Source organism: Monodelphis domestica, chromosome 4 (genome assembly GCF_027887165.1).
Source record: "Monodelphis domestica isolate mMonDom1 chromosome 4, mMonDom1.pri, whole genome shotgun sequence".
Classification (NCBI taxonomy): domain Eukaryota; kingdom Metazoa; phylum Chordata; class Mammalia; order Didelphimorphia; family Didelphidae; genus Monodelphis; species Monodelphis domestica.
The window spans coordinates 410,516,707-410,534,673 of record NC_077230.1 but is presented as its reverse complement, the minus strand read 5'-3'; the positions used below and the strand labels follow the sequence as shown (position 1 = coordinate 410,534,673).

At 42.4% G+C, this 17,967-nt stretch overlaps 1 protein-coding gene across 1 annotated transcript in view; it reads right to left on the bottom strand.

Annotated features, from left to right (window-relative positions):
- The window catches only part of MEGF6 (multiple EGF like domains 6), a 149,147-nt gene that overhangs the window by 70,244 nt on the left and 60,936 nt on the right, over positions 1 to 17,967 (bottom strand). The window contains exons 2-3 of the mRNA XM_056826200.1: positions 6,794 to 6,966; positions 4,759 to 4,881 (exon numbers count right to left, since the gene is read on the bottom strand). Coding sequence (XP_056682178.1) covers positions 4,759 to 4,881; positions 6,794 to 6,966 — 296 coding nt within the window. The remainder of the gene's footprint in view (positions 1 to 4,758; positions 4,882 to 6,793; positions 6,967 to 17,967) is intronic.

The following is a 17,967-nucleotide window of genomic DNA, read 5'->3' as shown; positions in this document are numbered from 1 at the left end:
GACTTCCTACCAAGTCAATTTAGTTCAATTTAGCAAATGTTGACCAAAGAGGAAAAGTATGTCTCCCAAGTGGGAGACTATTAGGAAGAATGAGATAAATACAAAAGAGAAGGTCAGGGAGACTCAATTCACTCCTTCTTTAGGATTAGATTTGGTGTCCATTAATTTTTCACCTCTCTTTCTGTAGCCTTTTATTGAATATAATTTTATTGTATTATAGTTTGAAAAGGATGCATTTAATATTTCTGCTTTTCTGTATTTGGTTGTGAGGTTTTTAACACCCTAATAGATGGTCAGGTTTTGTGTAGGTGCCATGTACTACTGAGAAAAAGGTATATTCCTTTCTATTTCCATTCAACTTTCTCCAGAGATCTATCATACCCAACTTTTCTAAAAGTTTATTCACCTCCTTAGTTTCTTAATTGTTTATGTTTTGGTTCCAGGCAGATTAAAAGAGAAATCTAAAGATGGAGAGGTCATTTTCACCCAGGGTTGATAAAAGAATAAAGAGACAACATGGCATAGGAAGGAAAGAAACAAATATTTATTAAATTATTTATTATAATATTATTAAATCACTAATCTGCCTACTATGTGCCTAATGCTGGGCAAAGTACTTAAAAACATTGTTTTATTTAATCTTAACAACAACCCTGGAAGGTAAGAGATATTATTATCAACCCCTTTTTACTGATAGGGAAATGAAGCAGAAAGAGGTCACGTTACTTACCCAGGGTCATACAACTAGTGTCTTGGGCAGAATTTGAACTCAGGTCATCCTGATCCTAGGCCTGGTGTTCAGTGCATTTCAGGGCTACCTGAATGCTTCTGGCAGAGTGGATGATTTGAGTTCAGATTGTGTCTGACAGTTACTAACTTTGTGACTGAGTAACTTACTCAAACCTCTCTAGCCTCAAGGTTCCTCTTCTGCAAGATGGTGGGGTTGAACTAGATAGCTTAAGATCCATTCTAGGCATATGATCCTAAGTGCTAGACTTGGAATCAGGAAGGCCAGAATTCAAGTTCTGCCCCTCACATGAGCTGCGTGATCTTGGGCAAGTCATTTCAGGACTATGCTTTTGAGCAACTCCCTATGCTAATTTAATTCAATCCAAACACCATTTTATTAAGTGCCTACTATGTGTCAATGAGTGCTGGGGATATAAAAAGAGCCAAAATGAAACAGTCCCTGCCCTCAAAGAACTTGCAATCTAATAGGAGTGACAACATGCAGACAAATATATATATACATATGCACAAATATATATAAATATAGCATGCTATGCACAGAGTCGCTAGGAAATAGTCAACAGGGAAAGCACTAGAATTCTGAAGTGTTAGGAAGGCTTCCTGTTGAAGGCAGAACAACTTGTGATCTGCACTAGTGCAGGGCATTTTCATGCCTGGAGTTCTCCACATACATGAAAGCACAGGTTATTCCATCGATCATCTAGCGAGAAGAGCCCTAAGTTGGGACTGACCATTGGCAAGTCATTTACCCTGAGTAGACCTCAGTTTTCTCATTGGTCAATTTACTACCATATCTGAGCTCACTGCCTTGCCTAATCCCTCCATCAGTATAGAGAGCCGCCATTGATGCCTCCTTCTGCCTTACTCGTGCCCACCTCACTTTTCCAGAGGTCCTCCATTAGTCTCCCAGCAGAGACTTTTCTCTAGGTTTTTGAGCATTCCATGGGCACCAACGTAACGTGTGTTGTGTTTGTTACACCCTTTGCGGTACTGCAAGAATTATAGGACTACGGCTCTTGCGTTAGAAGGGACCTTTGAAATCCTATAGTTGGGGGCAGCAAGTTAGCAAAGAGTGCCAAGTCTAGAGATGGGAGGTCCTGGGTTCAAATCTGGCCTCAGACACTTACCAGCTGTTGTGATCCTGGGCAAGTCCCTTCACTGCCATTGCCTAGCCCTTACTGCTCTTTTACCTTGGAGCCAATACAGAGCATTAATTCCAAGATGGAAGAAAAGGGTCTAAGAATAAATACATGAAAATAAAGATAAAGCCATCAAACTCGGTGCTTCCTGACTCTTTCTAAAGAGGGTATTTAGAGTGTGTAGGTATGAGCCCTTGAGGCACCTACAAGCCTTCAGCTTTTTTCACATCTTAATACTGAGCTGGATTTTCCAATGTTGTTTTCTGCATCTTGTCATGTTCCTACTTTTGCTATGAAGTCACTGAATGTCAAGTTATAAGGACGGGGGCAGGTAGTGAAGCTCTGATTTCTTCATTATAGGGAACTCCCTGGAAGGAAGCTCTCTCTGTCTGTCTGTCTGTCTGTCTTTCTCTTCTCTTCTCTTCTCTTCTCTTCTCTTCTCTTCTCTTCTCTTCTCTTCTCTTCTCTTCTCTTCTCTTCTCTTCTCTCTCTCTCTGTCTCTCTTCTCTTCTCTCTCTCTCTCTCTCTCTCTCTCTCTCTCTCTCTTTTCCTCTCTCTCCCTCTCCCTCCTTCCTTCTCTCTTTCTCTCTGTATCTGTCTCTGTTTCTGTCTCTCTCTGTCTATGTCTCTATCTCTCTGTCTCTGTTTCTGTCTCTGTCTCTCTCTATCCCTCCTTCTCTCTTTCTCTCTGTCTCTCTCTCTCTCTCTCTGTCTCTGTCTCTCTCCCTCTCTCTCCCTCCCTCCTTCTCTCTTTCTCTCTGTCTCTGTCTCTGTCTCTGTCTGTCTCTCTCCCTCTCTCTCCCTCCCTCCTTCTCTCTTTCTCTCTGTCTCTCTCTGTCTGTCTCTCTCCCTCCCTCCTTCTCTCTTTCTCTCTGGCTCTCTCTATCTCTCTGTCTCTGTCTCTCTCCCTCTCTCTCCCTCCCCCCTTCTCTCTTTCTCTCTGTCTCTGTCTGTCTCTCTCCCTCTCTCTCCCTCCCTCCTTCTCTCTTTCTCTCTGTCTCTGTCTCTCTCTGTCTGTCTCTCTCCCTCCCTCCTTCTCTCTTTCTCTCTGGCTCTCTCTATCTCTCTGTCTCTGTCTCTCTCCCTCTCTCTCCCTCCCCCCTTCTCTCTTTCTCTCTGTCTCTGTCTGTCTCTCTCCCTCTCTCTCCCTCCCTCCTTCTCTCTTTCTCTCTGTCTCTGTCTCTCTCTGTCTCTCTCTCTCCCTCCTTCTCTCTTTCTCTCTGTCTCTGTCTCTCTATATCTCTCTGTCTCTCTTCCTTTCTCTCCCTCCCTCCTTCTCTCTTTCTCTCTGTCTCTGTCTCTCTCTATCTCTCTATCTCTGTCTCTCTTCCTCTCTCTCCCTCCCTCCTTCTCTCTTTCTCTCTGTCTCTGTCTCTCTCTGTCTGTCTCTCTGTCTCTGTCTCTGTCTGTCTGTCTGTCTCTCTCTCTCCCCAGTGCTCCTGTAAGAGTTGCCAAGAATGCCAGATGGTGAAGTGATCTGTCACTTCCTTCTCTCTCCAGTGCATCAAGGCAAAAAGAGGTTAAGTGACTTGCCCAGAGTCAAAAAGCCAATATCTGCCATTGACAGCACTTGAATCCAGAACTTTCTGGTTCTAAGGCTAACACTGTCCATGATGCCATGCTGACTTTCAACAAGTTATGAGTTTGTTTGTTCGAAAGTCCTTACCTTCATATTAGTATCAATTCTAAGGCAGAGGCAGAAATCAGGATAAGTGACCTGCCCAGGGTCACAGAGTTAGGAAGTATCTGGGGCTAGATTTGAACCCAGGTTCTCTAGACTCCAAGCTTGGCTCTCTATCCACTGAGCCACCTAACTATCACGTTATAAGTTCTAAAAAATAATAACTCATCTTTACTTTCCTAGTCCTGGGAAGGAGCCGTTGAGCTAGATGAGTCCCCGTCTAAATAATGATGTTCATATTAATAATCCACATTTGTTTCCCTCTTGGGAGAACAGCTGGCTTTGGCAATTATGCATGACAATAATAATCATAATCATAGTTTTATTTGCATGAGAAGCAGCATCGAGTAGGGCGTTGCAAGCCAGCCATGGTTAAGGTTCAGGAAAACTTGGGTTCAAATGCTGCCTTTGACAGAAACCATAGTTGGGCAACCCTGCTCTGAGGCTCAGGTCAATCCCTAAGGTGACAAGTCGCAGGATGGTGACTGGTCAGCATTGATAGAGGGGCTTTCCATACCAGGAGTCCCTCACACCAGGGTCAGACCAAAATAACAATGAAAACAACAGTGACAACAATTCAGATTTACTTCCCTGTGGGAAGAGCAGTGGAGTTTGCTGACTGTCTTCCTGCCTGCTATCAATGGTCCCAGTTTCTCCATCTCAAGTGTGTTTGTCTATAGCAATTTCCATGTTGTCACCCCCTTTAGACTGTGAGCTCCTTGAGGCCAGGGACTTTGCTCTGTATCCTCAGAGCTCAGCATAGACCCTGTCATACAGTAGGTGCTTAATAAATGCTTAATTTATTATTATGTTGTTATTATATGTAGTATGTAATACAATTAAATCTTGCTTACCATATAATATTATATTTTATAATTGTATATGATGCATAATACTACGTTAGAATTACATTACATATTATATTTTAATTTATCTATTATATTATGTTATGTATCATATTGTATTATATTGTTATGGAATAGCATATATATAATATATTATATTGTCATACCATGTCATATTATATATTATATCATATTATATTAGTTGTTATTGTTGTTTACTGGATTGAATTCAAGGACTTTCCTTTCAGCATATCAGTCCAAGGCACATTTCCCCCACTACAACTCCCTCCCTATGAAGCCCCAAGGGGGTCGGGTAGAAAAGGAAGCCTCCAGGCAGTCCTACCTGCACACGTCTTATGGTCGGGCGCCAGTTGATATCCAGCATGGCACTCACAGTGGGCCAGCCCTCGGCGGGCTTGGCATTTGTGCATGCAGCCTCCATTCCTGTCTGCACATGGATTCCGTACTAGAAGATGTCAAGTTGGAAAGAGAAGGTCAGAATCACGATTGCCTTAGTGAGCAGGAGCAGAGAGAGAGGAGATGGAGGGGGGGAAGGATTTGTATATTGGTTGGACAGGAGGGACAGTTGGGTGGCTTAGTGGCCTGGAAATGGAGGTTCTGGGTTCAAATCTGGCCTCAGACACTTCCCAGCTGTGTGACCCTGGGTAAGTCACTTAACCCCCATTGCCTAGCCCTTACCACTCTTCTGCCTTGGAGCCAATACCCAGTACTGATGCTAAGATGGGAAGTAAGGGGCTAAAAAAATAACAAAACCAGTCCTAGAATGCTGCCTTTCTCCAGGAATACAAGGAACTTGGGTGGGAGGAGGAATTGTTAGCTTGTCTGAAAACCCCCCAACTCTCATGGGATCACAGAGTCTTGCTGCTGGAAAGGGCTTTATGGAGTTGAATTTTTATATGTTGGTGCATATATCAGTCAATGGCATGGGTAACGCTGAGAGAGAAGATGGGGCCCAAAATTCTGCACTGGGCAACTTCTCCCCATTAGGGAGTCCCCGGGGAGTGAAAAAAACGACTTTTTAGGCTTTCCTTCCCCCTGCCCCATCTTTGAAATCTGGTGGTGTGCACTTGAGAATGAGAGAATTCCAGAGCCACAAGTCCATTTGAGTCCATGAGCTCTGATAAAGCACTTACTATGTGCCGGGCACTGCACTGAGGGCAATGATGACCTCAGAAACCAGCTACTCTCTAAGATATCCGGACAGTCTAAACTTCAAGTAAAGGGGAATTCCTCACCTTTGGAAGGAATCGATTCTACTGCTGGACAGTTCTAACTCTCAGACCCCAAACATCTGCAGGATTGTCTTAGAGGATGAAAGATTAGACTGGTTTGGCTTGGTCCTAGAGGGTAAAACTAAGGAGTAATAGGTGGGAAATGGTATATTCCAATTCAATGTCATTGACTTTCCAAGTGAGTAAAATATTGACTCGGGAGGTAATGAGTTCTCTGTCATATAAGGGATCTCGGAGTAAAGACTGGATCTCTCTTTGTCAGGTATGTTGGAGAGGGCTTATTTTCCCCTCCAGTCAATTAGCTTCTCTATGCCTTGGTTTCCTCATCTGTAAAATGAGAGGGTTGAAATAGATGACTATTCTATCTCTAGACTTTAGGAAAAGCCTGGGATGCTCTAAGTAGATGCTCTGACATTCCTACCCTTTCTGAAGTTGTTCAGTTTTAAAATCTGTACTATAGATTAGAGGAAGCTAGTGAGGACAGTAGATAGAATCCTGGACCTGATATCAGGAAGACCTGAGTTCAAATGCAGCCTCAGGCATTTACTGATTATGTGGCCCAGAGGAATCAATTAATCTCTGCCTCAGTTTCTTGGGGATAATAATAGTACCTACCTTGCAAGGTTGTTGTGAGGATCCAAAGGGATAATATTCATAAAAATGCTTAGCACAGGGCCTGGCACATAGTAGGCACTTAATAAATATTTACTACCTCCCTTTTCTCTCCTTGTAATTCCAAACTCCAGGGATTAGAGAAAATTTAAAAGCAATGATAAGAAAAACAAAAAGCCACAATTTAGTAAGTCATTTTTTTCTCCCCAACCCCATTCTTATACTCAGATAAGAGGATTCCTAAACTGGTTCCCAAAGGGGAAAAAATGACCTCATTTTCTGGTTTTCCCCCATTTTCTTTCTTTTTCACACCTTGAAACACTCCAAATTTCTCACTATTAAGAATTTTTTTCTGAACTTAGTTTAAATCTGTCAGGCTGCTGTTTGTCTACACAGTTACACTTTTCCTGTCTGTACCTATTTTTGGAATCGAGAAACTACATAGGAAAATAGGGAAACTGTGAACTTTGGGTGCCTTGAACTTTTGGGTGGGATGAAAGAAGTCCGACTCACAGACACATTTTTTGCCATCCTCCTGAAGCTGGTATTGGGGCTGGCACTGGCACCGATGCTGCGTGGCCGTAAGCTGCACACAATCATGCTGGCATCCACCATTGTTAATGGTGCAGGAGCGAATGGCTGGAAGAGACAAAGGATTGGAGCCTGGGGTTGGATGTGTTACCCAAGGTCACATAACACACCAAGTCAATGACAGAACTGGGCTAGTACTCAGAGCTCCTACCTCTTGGCACAGAACATTCCCCAGGATACTATTAAAAACCTTTGCACTTGAGGGGGTACCAAGATTAGCCTAATTATAAATTACATTTCTATAATACTTTGTGACTTTTTTAACCCTTACTTTCTGTCTTAGTAACAACTCCAATACAGAAGGACAAGTGTTAGGCAAACAGGGTTAAATGACTTGCTCAGGGTCATATAGCTAGGAAGGGTCTGAGGCCAGATCTGAACTCAGGTACTCTTGACTCCAGACCTGGCACTCCATGTACTGTACTACCTAGCTGCCCACCCTTTTTTTTTATGTTTTAAGACAATGTGGTATAATGGATAGAGAGCTGGCCTCAGAACCAGGAAGACCTAGGTTTAAGTCATCCCTCATTTAATTTCTCTGAATCTCAGTTTTCCCATCTATAAAATGGGGGTGATCTCTCACACGGCTGTCAAGAGGCCCAAATATTTGTAAAGCATTCTGTAAATCTCAAACTGAACACAGTCCTATAGATGTGAGATATCCATGGCAGAAGACAGAGGGATAATCACTTCCTTAGACTTAGGCACTCTGCCTCTCTCCATGGAGCCTAAGGAGGCTGAGCTCATATTCCACTAAAAAACCCTTTCCCCCCCCATGAATAGCTGTTTAGAAACAATTTTGTATTCCACAGAATTTTTATTCCATTGTGTATATTTAATAATTCAATGTTTAATTAAGTCAGAATATAATATACAATCAAGATTTTTATGTAATAAACAATGATTAAGTACTATAAAAAAATCTCAAACTCAACATGCCCAAAACAGAACTCATTATCCAACTTTTGGTAACACCATAAATATGCACATGAAGGTGGTCTATCACAGTGGGGAATAATCATTCCTCTCACTTAGGAATAGGAAATATCCAGCTCTCCCTGGATTTGGCTCATTCATTTCATTCTGTCTCCCACACTGGTGCTCACAGATAGTTATATTCAGTAACCCGGTAGAGCAAAAAAACACTTGCCCTACTCACTACGGTAGGTCTTGAGCCCCCATCCAGTGTGTTTTCTTTCTATATTGCCAGTCACTCACAAGGTAATGCATCCACACATACATGTTATTTACACAATCAACCACTCAAAGAATAACTTTCAAATCTTAAATTTAACCATTTCCTTAACAATAAAGCAAAAGAAATAAAAATAGTATGGATAGTCATATATTAAAGCAAATGCATAAACAATAATTTATATATATATATAACCGGGTCATAGTTTTCCTCTAATTCATTCTTTTTTTAAAAAAAAAAATATATATATATATATATATTTTAAACTGTTACCTTCCATCTTAGAATCAAGATAATGTATTGGTTCCAAGACAGTAAAGTAGTAAAAGGTAGGTGATGAGGTTTAAGTGACTTGATCAGGGTCACACAGCTAGGAAGTATGTGAGAGAAGCTTTGAACACTGGACCTCTCATCCCCAGGACTGGCCTTCTTGCCACTGAGCCACCTAGCTGCCTCTTCATGTATCCATTACAACCTCCTTTAGTTTGTTGTTAATGTGGGTTTAGAAAGTGCTTTCTTTTTTTAATGAGAATGTCAGAGAACTACCAAAATCATCCAATTGGCTACCTGTGGGTGGTCCCACCAATCACTCACTTCCCTAGAGGCTGGATTTTCCAATCAGAATAGAGTTCACAGCAACCCAGCTGAAAAGATAGCTCCCAAGACTATCAAAGAAACTTTAAAGCTCCCCTCTGCTTTTTCATTTGGAGCCAGAGATGACAGAAGAGAGCAACAGCCCCTCTGAGGAGGGGCTACACCTCTCTCCACCTCTAGGTGGCATGGAAGGACAATAGTGCTCAAAGGAGCTTTTGACCAATGACATCAGTTCTCCCTCCAACCAATCAGAGACTACCCAGATGCCATCTTCTACCAATTGATTGCTTCTAATACAATTCCAACTATCTCCAAATGTTTATGATTTCTTATACTAGTTTGCATAGGCAAAGTAGATGAGGTTGCCACCATGCTTTGGAGCTCTGACATCTTCAAAAGTCTTTGGTGCCTTTTGAGAACCATTCATTTATATCTTTTTCACCACTTCTCCACTAGGGCATAACTGTTGGTCTTATGAATTTGTGATAATTTTCTAGGTCTCTTGTATAGGAGACATTGAAGTTTGATGAAAATATTTTTTTGTCCCAATCAATTTTCCTTTTGGGGTATTTCCTTCATTTGAGTGGTTTTTTTTTTTCCATCAACACTTGAATTTCTCTAGTTTTCAACAAATGAAAGATCTCTCTCTCTCTCTCTCTCTCTCTCTCTCTCTCTCTCTCTCTCTCTCTCTCTCTCTCTCTCTGCCTCTTTGTAACATTAATTATCCCCTCACAAGAGTATCATCACTTCACATTGTTGACAGACACAAATCCTCACATCTACACTACAGATATTCCCAGGCTGAAATGTCCAAATCCTGTCTGAAAGCTATGTTTCTTCATACAGTGTATGAAGAAATAATCATTAACTGTGTATAGTGAGTCACTTGGCTCTGTTGGCCTCAGTTTCCTTATCTGTAAAATGAGTTAGAGAAGAAAAAGGCAAACTACACTAATATCTCTGCCAAGAAAACCTTAAATGAGGTCTTGGAGAGTCAGACAAAATTAGTTTGCCTCATTTTCCTCCTCTGTAAAATGAGCTAGAAAATGCCAGGGAAACCCCAAATAGTCACAGAGTAGAATATGATTGAAAATAGCCAACCACAAGATACTGAAAGTCATTTCCCTACTCCTACTTATGCATGAAGATGTTAACATATAACACTAGCTATATCTCATCCCTTGGCAAAAAACGGAAATTTCCCCTTTCATATAAATATACTTTTATTCTGTCCTTTTCATCATTAACCAATATTTATGAAAACATCCCTAAAATGAGAGTATGCCTTACCCCCCCCCCCCCAAACCCTTACCTCTCCTAAATTTCCCTATTAGGATGGAGGCTACCTCCATTTTCCCACGCACAAGGGTAGATGTCTCCCTTGACTCTTTACTGAAACCCACCTCACATATCTCATGCGTGTCATCTTCTTTCTATTCACACAATGGCCACCTTGGTGCAAGACTTCATAACCTCATACATGGGCTATTGCAATAGTCTTTTCTGGTTGGTCTTCCTGCCTTTTCTCCCTCCCCCCTCCAATCTGTGCTCTCCTCAGCTGCCAACCATGTCACCCTCTGCCCCTTCAATAAATGTCAATGGCTCCCCATTTCCTCCAAGTTCAAATATTAAGTCCTCAGGCTTTTGAAGTCATCTATCATCTGAATGGAGTTGCAATATAAAATCTTTGGCTTTTAAAATCATCCATAACTTGACTCCTTCCTTCCAATCCTTCTAATCTTTTTCACCATTCTCCGTACTCTAGACTCCATGATCCAACAACACTGGCCTTATTTATTGTTCTACATGATACTCCAACTTCCAATTTTGAGTCTTTGTCCTGGCTGTGTCCCATGCCTGGAATGCTCTTCCTCCTCATCTCTGCCTCCCAGCTTCCCTGACTTTCTTAATGATTCTGGCCAAATCTTACTTTCTGAAGGAAGTTTTTCCCAGTCTCTTCTCCTCTTTATGCTTTCTATCTATGATTGCCTTCTCTTTATACTGTAAGTCTTATACATATGATTGAATGTGCATACAATCTTATGTGTACAATTTCCTTCTCTCTCTCCCTCCCTCCTTCCTTTGTCCCTCCCTCCTTCCCTTTCTTTTTTCTTTTCTTTTCATTCTATCCTTTTCCTTCCTTCCTTTCTTTTTCTCTTCTTTCTTTCTTTCTTTCTTTCTTTCTTTCTTTCTTTCTTTCTTTCTTTCTTTCTTTCTTTCTTTCTTTCTTTCTTTCTTTCTTTCTTTCTTTCTTTCTTTCTTTCTTTCTTCTTTCTTTCTCTCTCTCTCTCTTTCTTTCTTTCTTTCTTTCTTTCTTTCTTTCTTTCTTTCTTTCTTTCTTTCTTTCTTTCTTTCTTTCTTTCTTTCTTTCTTTCTTTCTTTCTTTCTTTCTTCCTTCCTTCCTTCCTTCCTTCCTTTCTTAAAAAATCCTAATCTTCCCTCTTAGAATCAATACTGTATATTGGTTCCAAGGCAGAATTGCAGTAAGGACTAGGCAATGAAGGTTAAGTGACTTGAGCTAGGAAGTGTCTGAATCCAGATTTGAATCCAGAACCTCCCATCTCTAGGCCTGGCTCTCAATTTACTGAGTCACCTTGTTGCTCCCTGTACAATTTCCCATGTATGTAACCTCCCTGAGAGCAGGCTTTTAATTTCTCCATATTGCCAGCACTTAGAAAAGTGGCTGGAACATAGTAAGCATTTAATCTGTTCTTTTTAACTGCTAAGTATTGACTTTCCATTATGCAAATAGAGTATCTAAATGAGGAAAAATGAGGAATGAAAAAGCTTTGGTCATGGGGTAATCTTGGAAGAAATCCCAGAAAGCATCATCGGAGTGGCCTTAAAAGAGGATAATTTTGAGAAAGGCAGTAGGGTAGTTAAGGTCATATAGATTTTCATCTCATTGGGAGACAGGTGAATGGCTCAGTGGGTAGAGGAATGGGAATGAAGTCAGGAAGACCAGAGTTCAACTCCAGCTTCAGTCACCCGCTGTGTGACTCTGGGCAAGTCACATAACCTCTGTGGATAGAATGCCAAGTCTGGAGTCAGGAAGAAGAGTTCAAATGTGACTTCAGATACTTGCCCTGGGCAAGTCACTTAACCTCTGCTTGCCTTAATCTGCTGGAGAAGGACTGGCATCATTGCCAAGAAAACTCCAGGGACAATATGGTTCACAGGGTCACAAAGAGACAGACACAACTGAGCAACAAGAAGGCATTTCAGTGGTAGGAAGCAGCCTGCAGTCCAGTTTCCAGCCCCATGTCCCACATCATCTCTCATCTGCATCCCCGATTCTGTGTCTTCAGCAGAAGCTGGAAATGGGCCCCCCATGAGGCTCTGGTTGCAAGGCATCGCAGCCACTGTGGTTACAGAGATGCTCTGTCTGGCATCAGAGACAAAAGCCACAAGAATGCAGAGCCTGTCCTGAAAATGGCTTGCTTCCCCCAGATTCCTGCCCTGGGCCTTCGAGGGCCCCCAAAGCACAAAGCACTAAAGTCTTTGGCCACCTGAATTAGGTTGGGTTGTGGGAGAGGAAGCAGAAAGTCAGGAGGTGATTGTCAGCCCCAGGATGGTCCTGCAGGGATCCATGGGAGCCTGGGAGGAGTTTGGGGGTGCCCCTTCTAAATTCTCTTCCACAGGGGCCTCTGGAAGGGCACATTCTGAATGTCTGCTGAGCTGAATGCACTTGGCAGGACTTAGAGAAGGTTGACCCTGCCCTCATGGCTTAGACTCTCACAAAACTGGGCAGCAGCCCTGATCCATGGGCTTTCACTTAGGAAAGAGGGTTTGGGAATTTTTTTAAAATTATTATTACTATTATTATTATTATTATTATCTTTCTTCTGAGTCTTTCTGGGCAAGGAAGCTGGGATGCCTGAATGGGCGGGCTCTTCCTTTAATCTATACTTCAAACAAGAATCATGGCAATGAAAGCTGCCCTCTTAAGCTTCCCCAGATGGTGTTAAGAAGCTGTGTGATATAGGGGAAAGAGACCAGAGACCCCAGGTTCAAATCTTGCCTCTCACTCTTCCTCCCTCCTTTCCCCGCATCTGGGTTTCCTCATCTGTGAAAATGTGGGTCTCTGAGGTCTCTCCTCGCTCTTAGATCTCTGATCCCAAATGATCCCCCTTCTTCCCTTCTCTGCTCCCCAGATCCAGGATGATAGCAGCCCTGCCAGGCAGAGGAGGTTGTGAGCTACCCCTGCATTAGCAATGCCCCCTCTGGAGCCATTAACAGTCTGAGAGGCATGCTAAGAGTCGGACCAGTCCATGTGTCATCTCCACATTCCTGGGGGCTCTGTTTATTTGTGTTAACAACACTAAGCACATTCCAGCTCAGAACACATAATGGGAACCAGAAGCTCCTTTCTGGCAGGGGCTGGTGGGCATGGGGGAAATGAAGGGGGCGGGGGCACCCCAGAGGCCCAATGCAAGACCACTTGGCTGAGCTGGCACCAGCCACCAGGGAAGACAGAGGAATGGAGAAGCCCAAAGCCAGGACGGGACAGTGTTTCCTCATCAGTGGCTGGGCTGGGGATGGCTCCCAGTTACCGAAAATGGGAACCAGAGAGGAGAGAGATCATTTCACCTTGAAAGAGGGGTTCTGGTGGCAGCTGGGTAGCTCAGTAAATTGAGAGCCAGGCCTAGAGACGGGAGGTCCTAGGTTCAAATCTGGCCTCAGACATTTCCCAACTGTGTGATCCTGGGCAAGTCACTTGACCCCCATTGCCTAGCCCTTACCACTCTTCTGCCTTGGAGCCAATACACAGTATTGACTCTAAGACAGAAGGTAAGAGAAGAAAGGAAGAAAGGAAGGAAGGAAGGAAGGAAGGAAGGAAGGAAGGAAGGAAGGAAGGAAGGAAGGAAGGAAGGAAGGAAGGAAGGAAGGAAGGAAGGAAGGAAGGAAGGAAGGAAGGAAGGAAGGAAAGAAGGAAGGGAGGGAGGGAGGGAGGGAGGGAGGGAGGGAGGGAGGGAGGGAGGAAGGAAGGAAGGAAGGGAGGAAGGAAGGAAGGAAGGAAGGAAGGAAGGAAGGAAGGAAGGAAGGAAGGAAGGAAGGAAGGAAGGAAGGAAGGAAGGAAGGAAGGAAGGAAGGAAGGAAGGAAGGAAGGAAGGAAGAAAGGAAGAAAGAAAGAAAGGAAGAAAGGAAGAAAGGAAGAAAGGAAGAAAGGAAGAAAGGAAGAAAGAAAGAAAGAAAGAAAGAAAGAAAGAAAGAAAGAAAGAAAGAAAGAAAGAAAGAAAGAAAGAAAGAAAGAAAGAAAGAAAGAAAGAAAGAAAGAAAGAAAGAAAGAAAGAAAGAAAGAAAGAAAGAAAGAAAGAAAGAAAGAAAGAAAGAAAGAAAGAAAGAAAGAAGGGTTCTATGGGGCTATCCTTTTGGAGGGTTGGACAGGCCAAGGCCAGGGAGCTCCAAGAAAGGAAGCAGGGAAGCTAACCAGTGCACATCCTGCTTTCATTACCCTGGGGGACTTTTTTCTCCTTTAAACTCCTCAGTAACAACGCATTGGCTTCCAGATGCTCCAGAGCTGAGTGCACACAGGGGCTGCCAAGCCCAGTGTCAGCTTGTGCATCCCTGTGATGTGGATTCCCAGAAAGCCAAGCAAGGCAGATTTTTTTTCCAGGACTGGGTTTTTGTGGGCTTGGTGAAGAGGACAAGTCTTCCGTGTGACCCTTGAGCTAGGGACAGTGGCTAAAATTCCAGCCTTGGACCCCAAGTCCTCTAAGATTAGTCAGTCAATATGGTAGAGTGGAAAGATTTCTGGTTCTGGGGCAGTTAGTTAGGTGGTTCAGTGGATTGAGAGCCAGGCCAAGACTAGAGATGGGAGGTCCTGGGTTCAAATCTGGCCTCAGATACTTCCTAGCTGTGTGACCTTGGGCAAGTCACTTCATCCTCATTGCCTAGCCCTTACCAATACACAGTGTTGATTCTAAGACAGAAGGTAAGGGTTTAAATATACATGTACAGATATAGAGAAAGATAGAGAAAGAGAAAGACAGAAAGAGACACAAACACACAAAGAACTATTTCAATATAATTGATTTTCTTTATAATCCTGTGCGTTTTATTTAATTCATTCAAAAATATTATTCTGGAAAGGGTCTGTGACACACGCAAAAAAAGTTTTAAAAATCCTTGATCTAGAACATTCCTTATATTTGTGGTGTCAGACCTTTAAAAATGAACGGATGCAATTGGCCTGTAGAAGAAAAGAACCCAAGGAAGTACATATCCCTTAATGTTTATGGAGATGGAGGACAGGTGGTCCTCCTGGAGGAACACTGCATATACTGTCAAACAGAGCATGTGGGTTAGTCATTTGCTAACTTCTTGGGGTTTTTTCCCCTTTTTTTCCCAACCTTTTCTTATAAGAGATGAATCACTGTAGAAGAGGGAAAGATACCTTCAGATGTTAGGTAAATATGAAAACAAAAGCCGCCTCAATAAAAGAATTTGACCAGAATAAGATGAATTAGTGCCCTGGCTATTCAGAAAGTTGGAAATTCTATAAAACATGTTTTCTGAAATCTGAGAAGCAGCAGCACCCTGGACTGCCTGCTGCTAGTTGCTTTTAGACTCACGAGTAGCAAAAACTGGGATTTCTATTGCATGTAGCAAAGGGCAGAGGAAAAAGCAGAGACTTGGAGTCTGAGGATCTCAGCTTTGCCTCTGGCTACCTGTGTGTCCTTGGATAAGTGACTTGCCATCTCTGGATTCCAGTTCTTTCATTTATAAAACAATAAGGTTGGACTGCATGGACTCTAAAGTCCTTTTTAGCTTTAACCCTATTATTTGTTACTCAGTGATTTCAATCATGTCTTACTCTTTATGACTCCATTTGGGGTTACTGGTTTGCCATTTGCTTTTCCCGCTCATTTTACAGATGAGGAAACTGAGGCAAACAGGGATAAGTGACTTGTCTAGGTTCACACTGGTAATATATGTCTGATGCCAAAGATACTGGAGAAGTTTGCTATTTCCTTCTTCAGCTCATTTTATAGATTAAGGCATTGAGGCAAATGGAGTTTAATGACTTGCCCAGGGTCACGCAACTTGTAAGTGTCTGCGATCACATTTGAACTCAAGAAGAGGACTCTTTCAGTCAGGACCATGGCATCAGCTAGCTGCCCAATATTAACATTATCTATGTCCTATTGAATTTTAAATTATTTTTCTAAACACTTGCCAATCACATCTTAGTCTGGTTCAGCCTCAGTCACTTATTAGCTAGGTGACTCTGGGTAAGTCACTTAACCCTGTTTGATTCAATTTCCTCATTTCTAAAATGGGGTGGAGGATGAAATGGCAAACCAGCCCAGTATTCTGGCCTCAGACACTTACTTGCTATGTGATCCTCAGTAAATCACTTATCCTTGTTTGACATAATTTCTTCATTTATAAAATGAGCTGGACCATACCACTGCTGGGTTTGTACCCCAAAGAGATCATAAGGAAAAAAGACCTATACAAGAATATTCATAGCTGCACTCTTTGTGGTGGCAAAAATTGGAAAATGAGGGGATGCCCTTCAATTGGAGAACAAATTGTGGTATCTGTTGGTGATGGAATACTATTGTGCTCAAAGGAATGATGAACTGGAGGGATTCCATGTGAACTGGGATGACCTTCAGGAATTGATGCAGAGTGAAAGGAGCAGAACCAGGAGAACATTGTACACAGAGACCGATACACTGTGGCACAATCAAATATAATGGACTTCTCTACTAGTAGCAATGCAATGATCCAGGACAATTCTGAGGGACTTATGAGAAAGAATGAGGAAGAACTGTGGGAGCGGAAACACAGAAGAAAAACAACTGCTTGATCACATGGGTGGATGGGGATAGGACTGAGGATGTAGACTCTAAACGATCACTCTGGTGCAATTATTAATAATATGGAAATAGGTCTTGATCCATGACACATGTAAAAACCAGGGGAATTGCGCGTCGGCTATGGGAGGGGTTTGGGGAGAGGGGAGGGAAAGAACATGAACCTTGTAACCATGGAAAAATATTCTAAATTAATTAATTAAATAAAAATTTTCAAATTAAAAATAAATTTAAAAAAATAAAATGAGCTAGAGAAGGAAATGGCAAACCAGACTAGTGTCTCTGCCAAGAAAACTCCAGATAGGGTAACAAAGATTCAAACAGAACTCATTCATCCTGTTTGCCTCAGTTTCCTCATCTGTAAAATGATGTGGAGGAGGAAATGACAAACCAAGAAATGAGGTCCCAAAGAGTAAGGCTGAAACAACTGAAGAATAAAAAATGTTAATATGTGGTTTTCTAAGTCAATATGTGGTCTTCAGGGTAGTGGTTCCCATTTCTATTTGAGTTTAACACCAAGGCTTTAAGGTTCTGACCTTGGGAAAATACTTCAGGGCTCCATGGAATCCATTTCTGGGTGGTAGTTGTGGCTCTGAGTTGGATCCAGGCCTGAGGCTAAGGCCTTTGGTGACCAAGAGTAATTCCTGTGCCAAGAAGTGAGCCTTGGCTCTCTGGGTGAGAACTAAATGAGGTGTCTGGCAGCTCTGCGTGGAGTGTCCCTAGTGACTCTGTGCCACCCTGCCTGGCATGCTCCCCACTGCCCCAGGAGCTACGGTGAGGTCACCTCCTTGGCTAGGCAGAGAGAAGCCAAGACCACCAGCTCTTTCCTCCCTGATCGTTAAACCTCACCTAGAGTGTTGAGATAATTTTAGGTGGGAGTTGGGTTTCCAATGAACTTAATGAGGTTTTGAAGCCACTTTCATGGATACTTTTGGTTTTCCATTTCTTAACAGGCTCAAACCATCTTAAGGGCAATGTTGGAGAGTAGACAGAAGTGACTAGGGCTTAGACTTAGGAAGAACCTTGGTAAGGTACAAGTCTTGTTCTAGCTATCCAAGTCATTTTACTTCAGTTTCCTCTTCTGTAAAATGAGGGACCTCTGAAGTTCTTCAAGCCCTAGATCTATGACTCTCCCTGTGCCTCTGACCTTATCTATAAAATTGGCATGATAATATCTGTGGCGCCTTGTGGCTTAAATGAGATGTTTTATAAATGTCCAAGTACTGTCTAGTTACTATTTATTATCATTGAGTTGGCATCTGCCAGCTGTGCCAAGGGAAATCTTTACAGACAAATAATCCATCAATCAACAAACATGTCTAAGCAAAAGAGGCATTGAATTTGTAGTCTCAGGTCCTGATGATTAATCCTCAATATCCTACTGACTCCCTGTGTAACCTTGGGAAAGTTAAATAACCTCCCTGTACCTCAGTTTCCTCTTTTGTCAGTGGCTCTGGAGAGAAGTCTCTCCCAAGGACTTT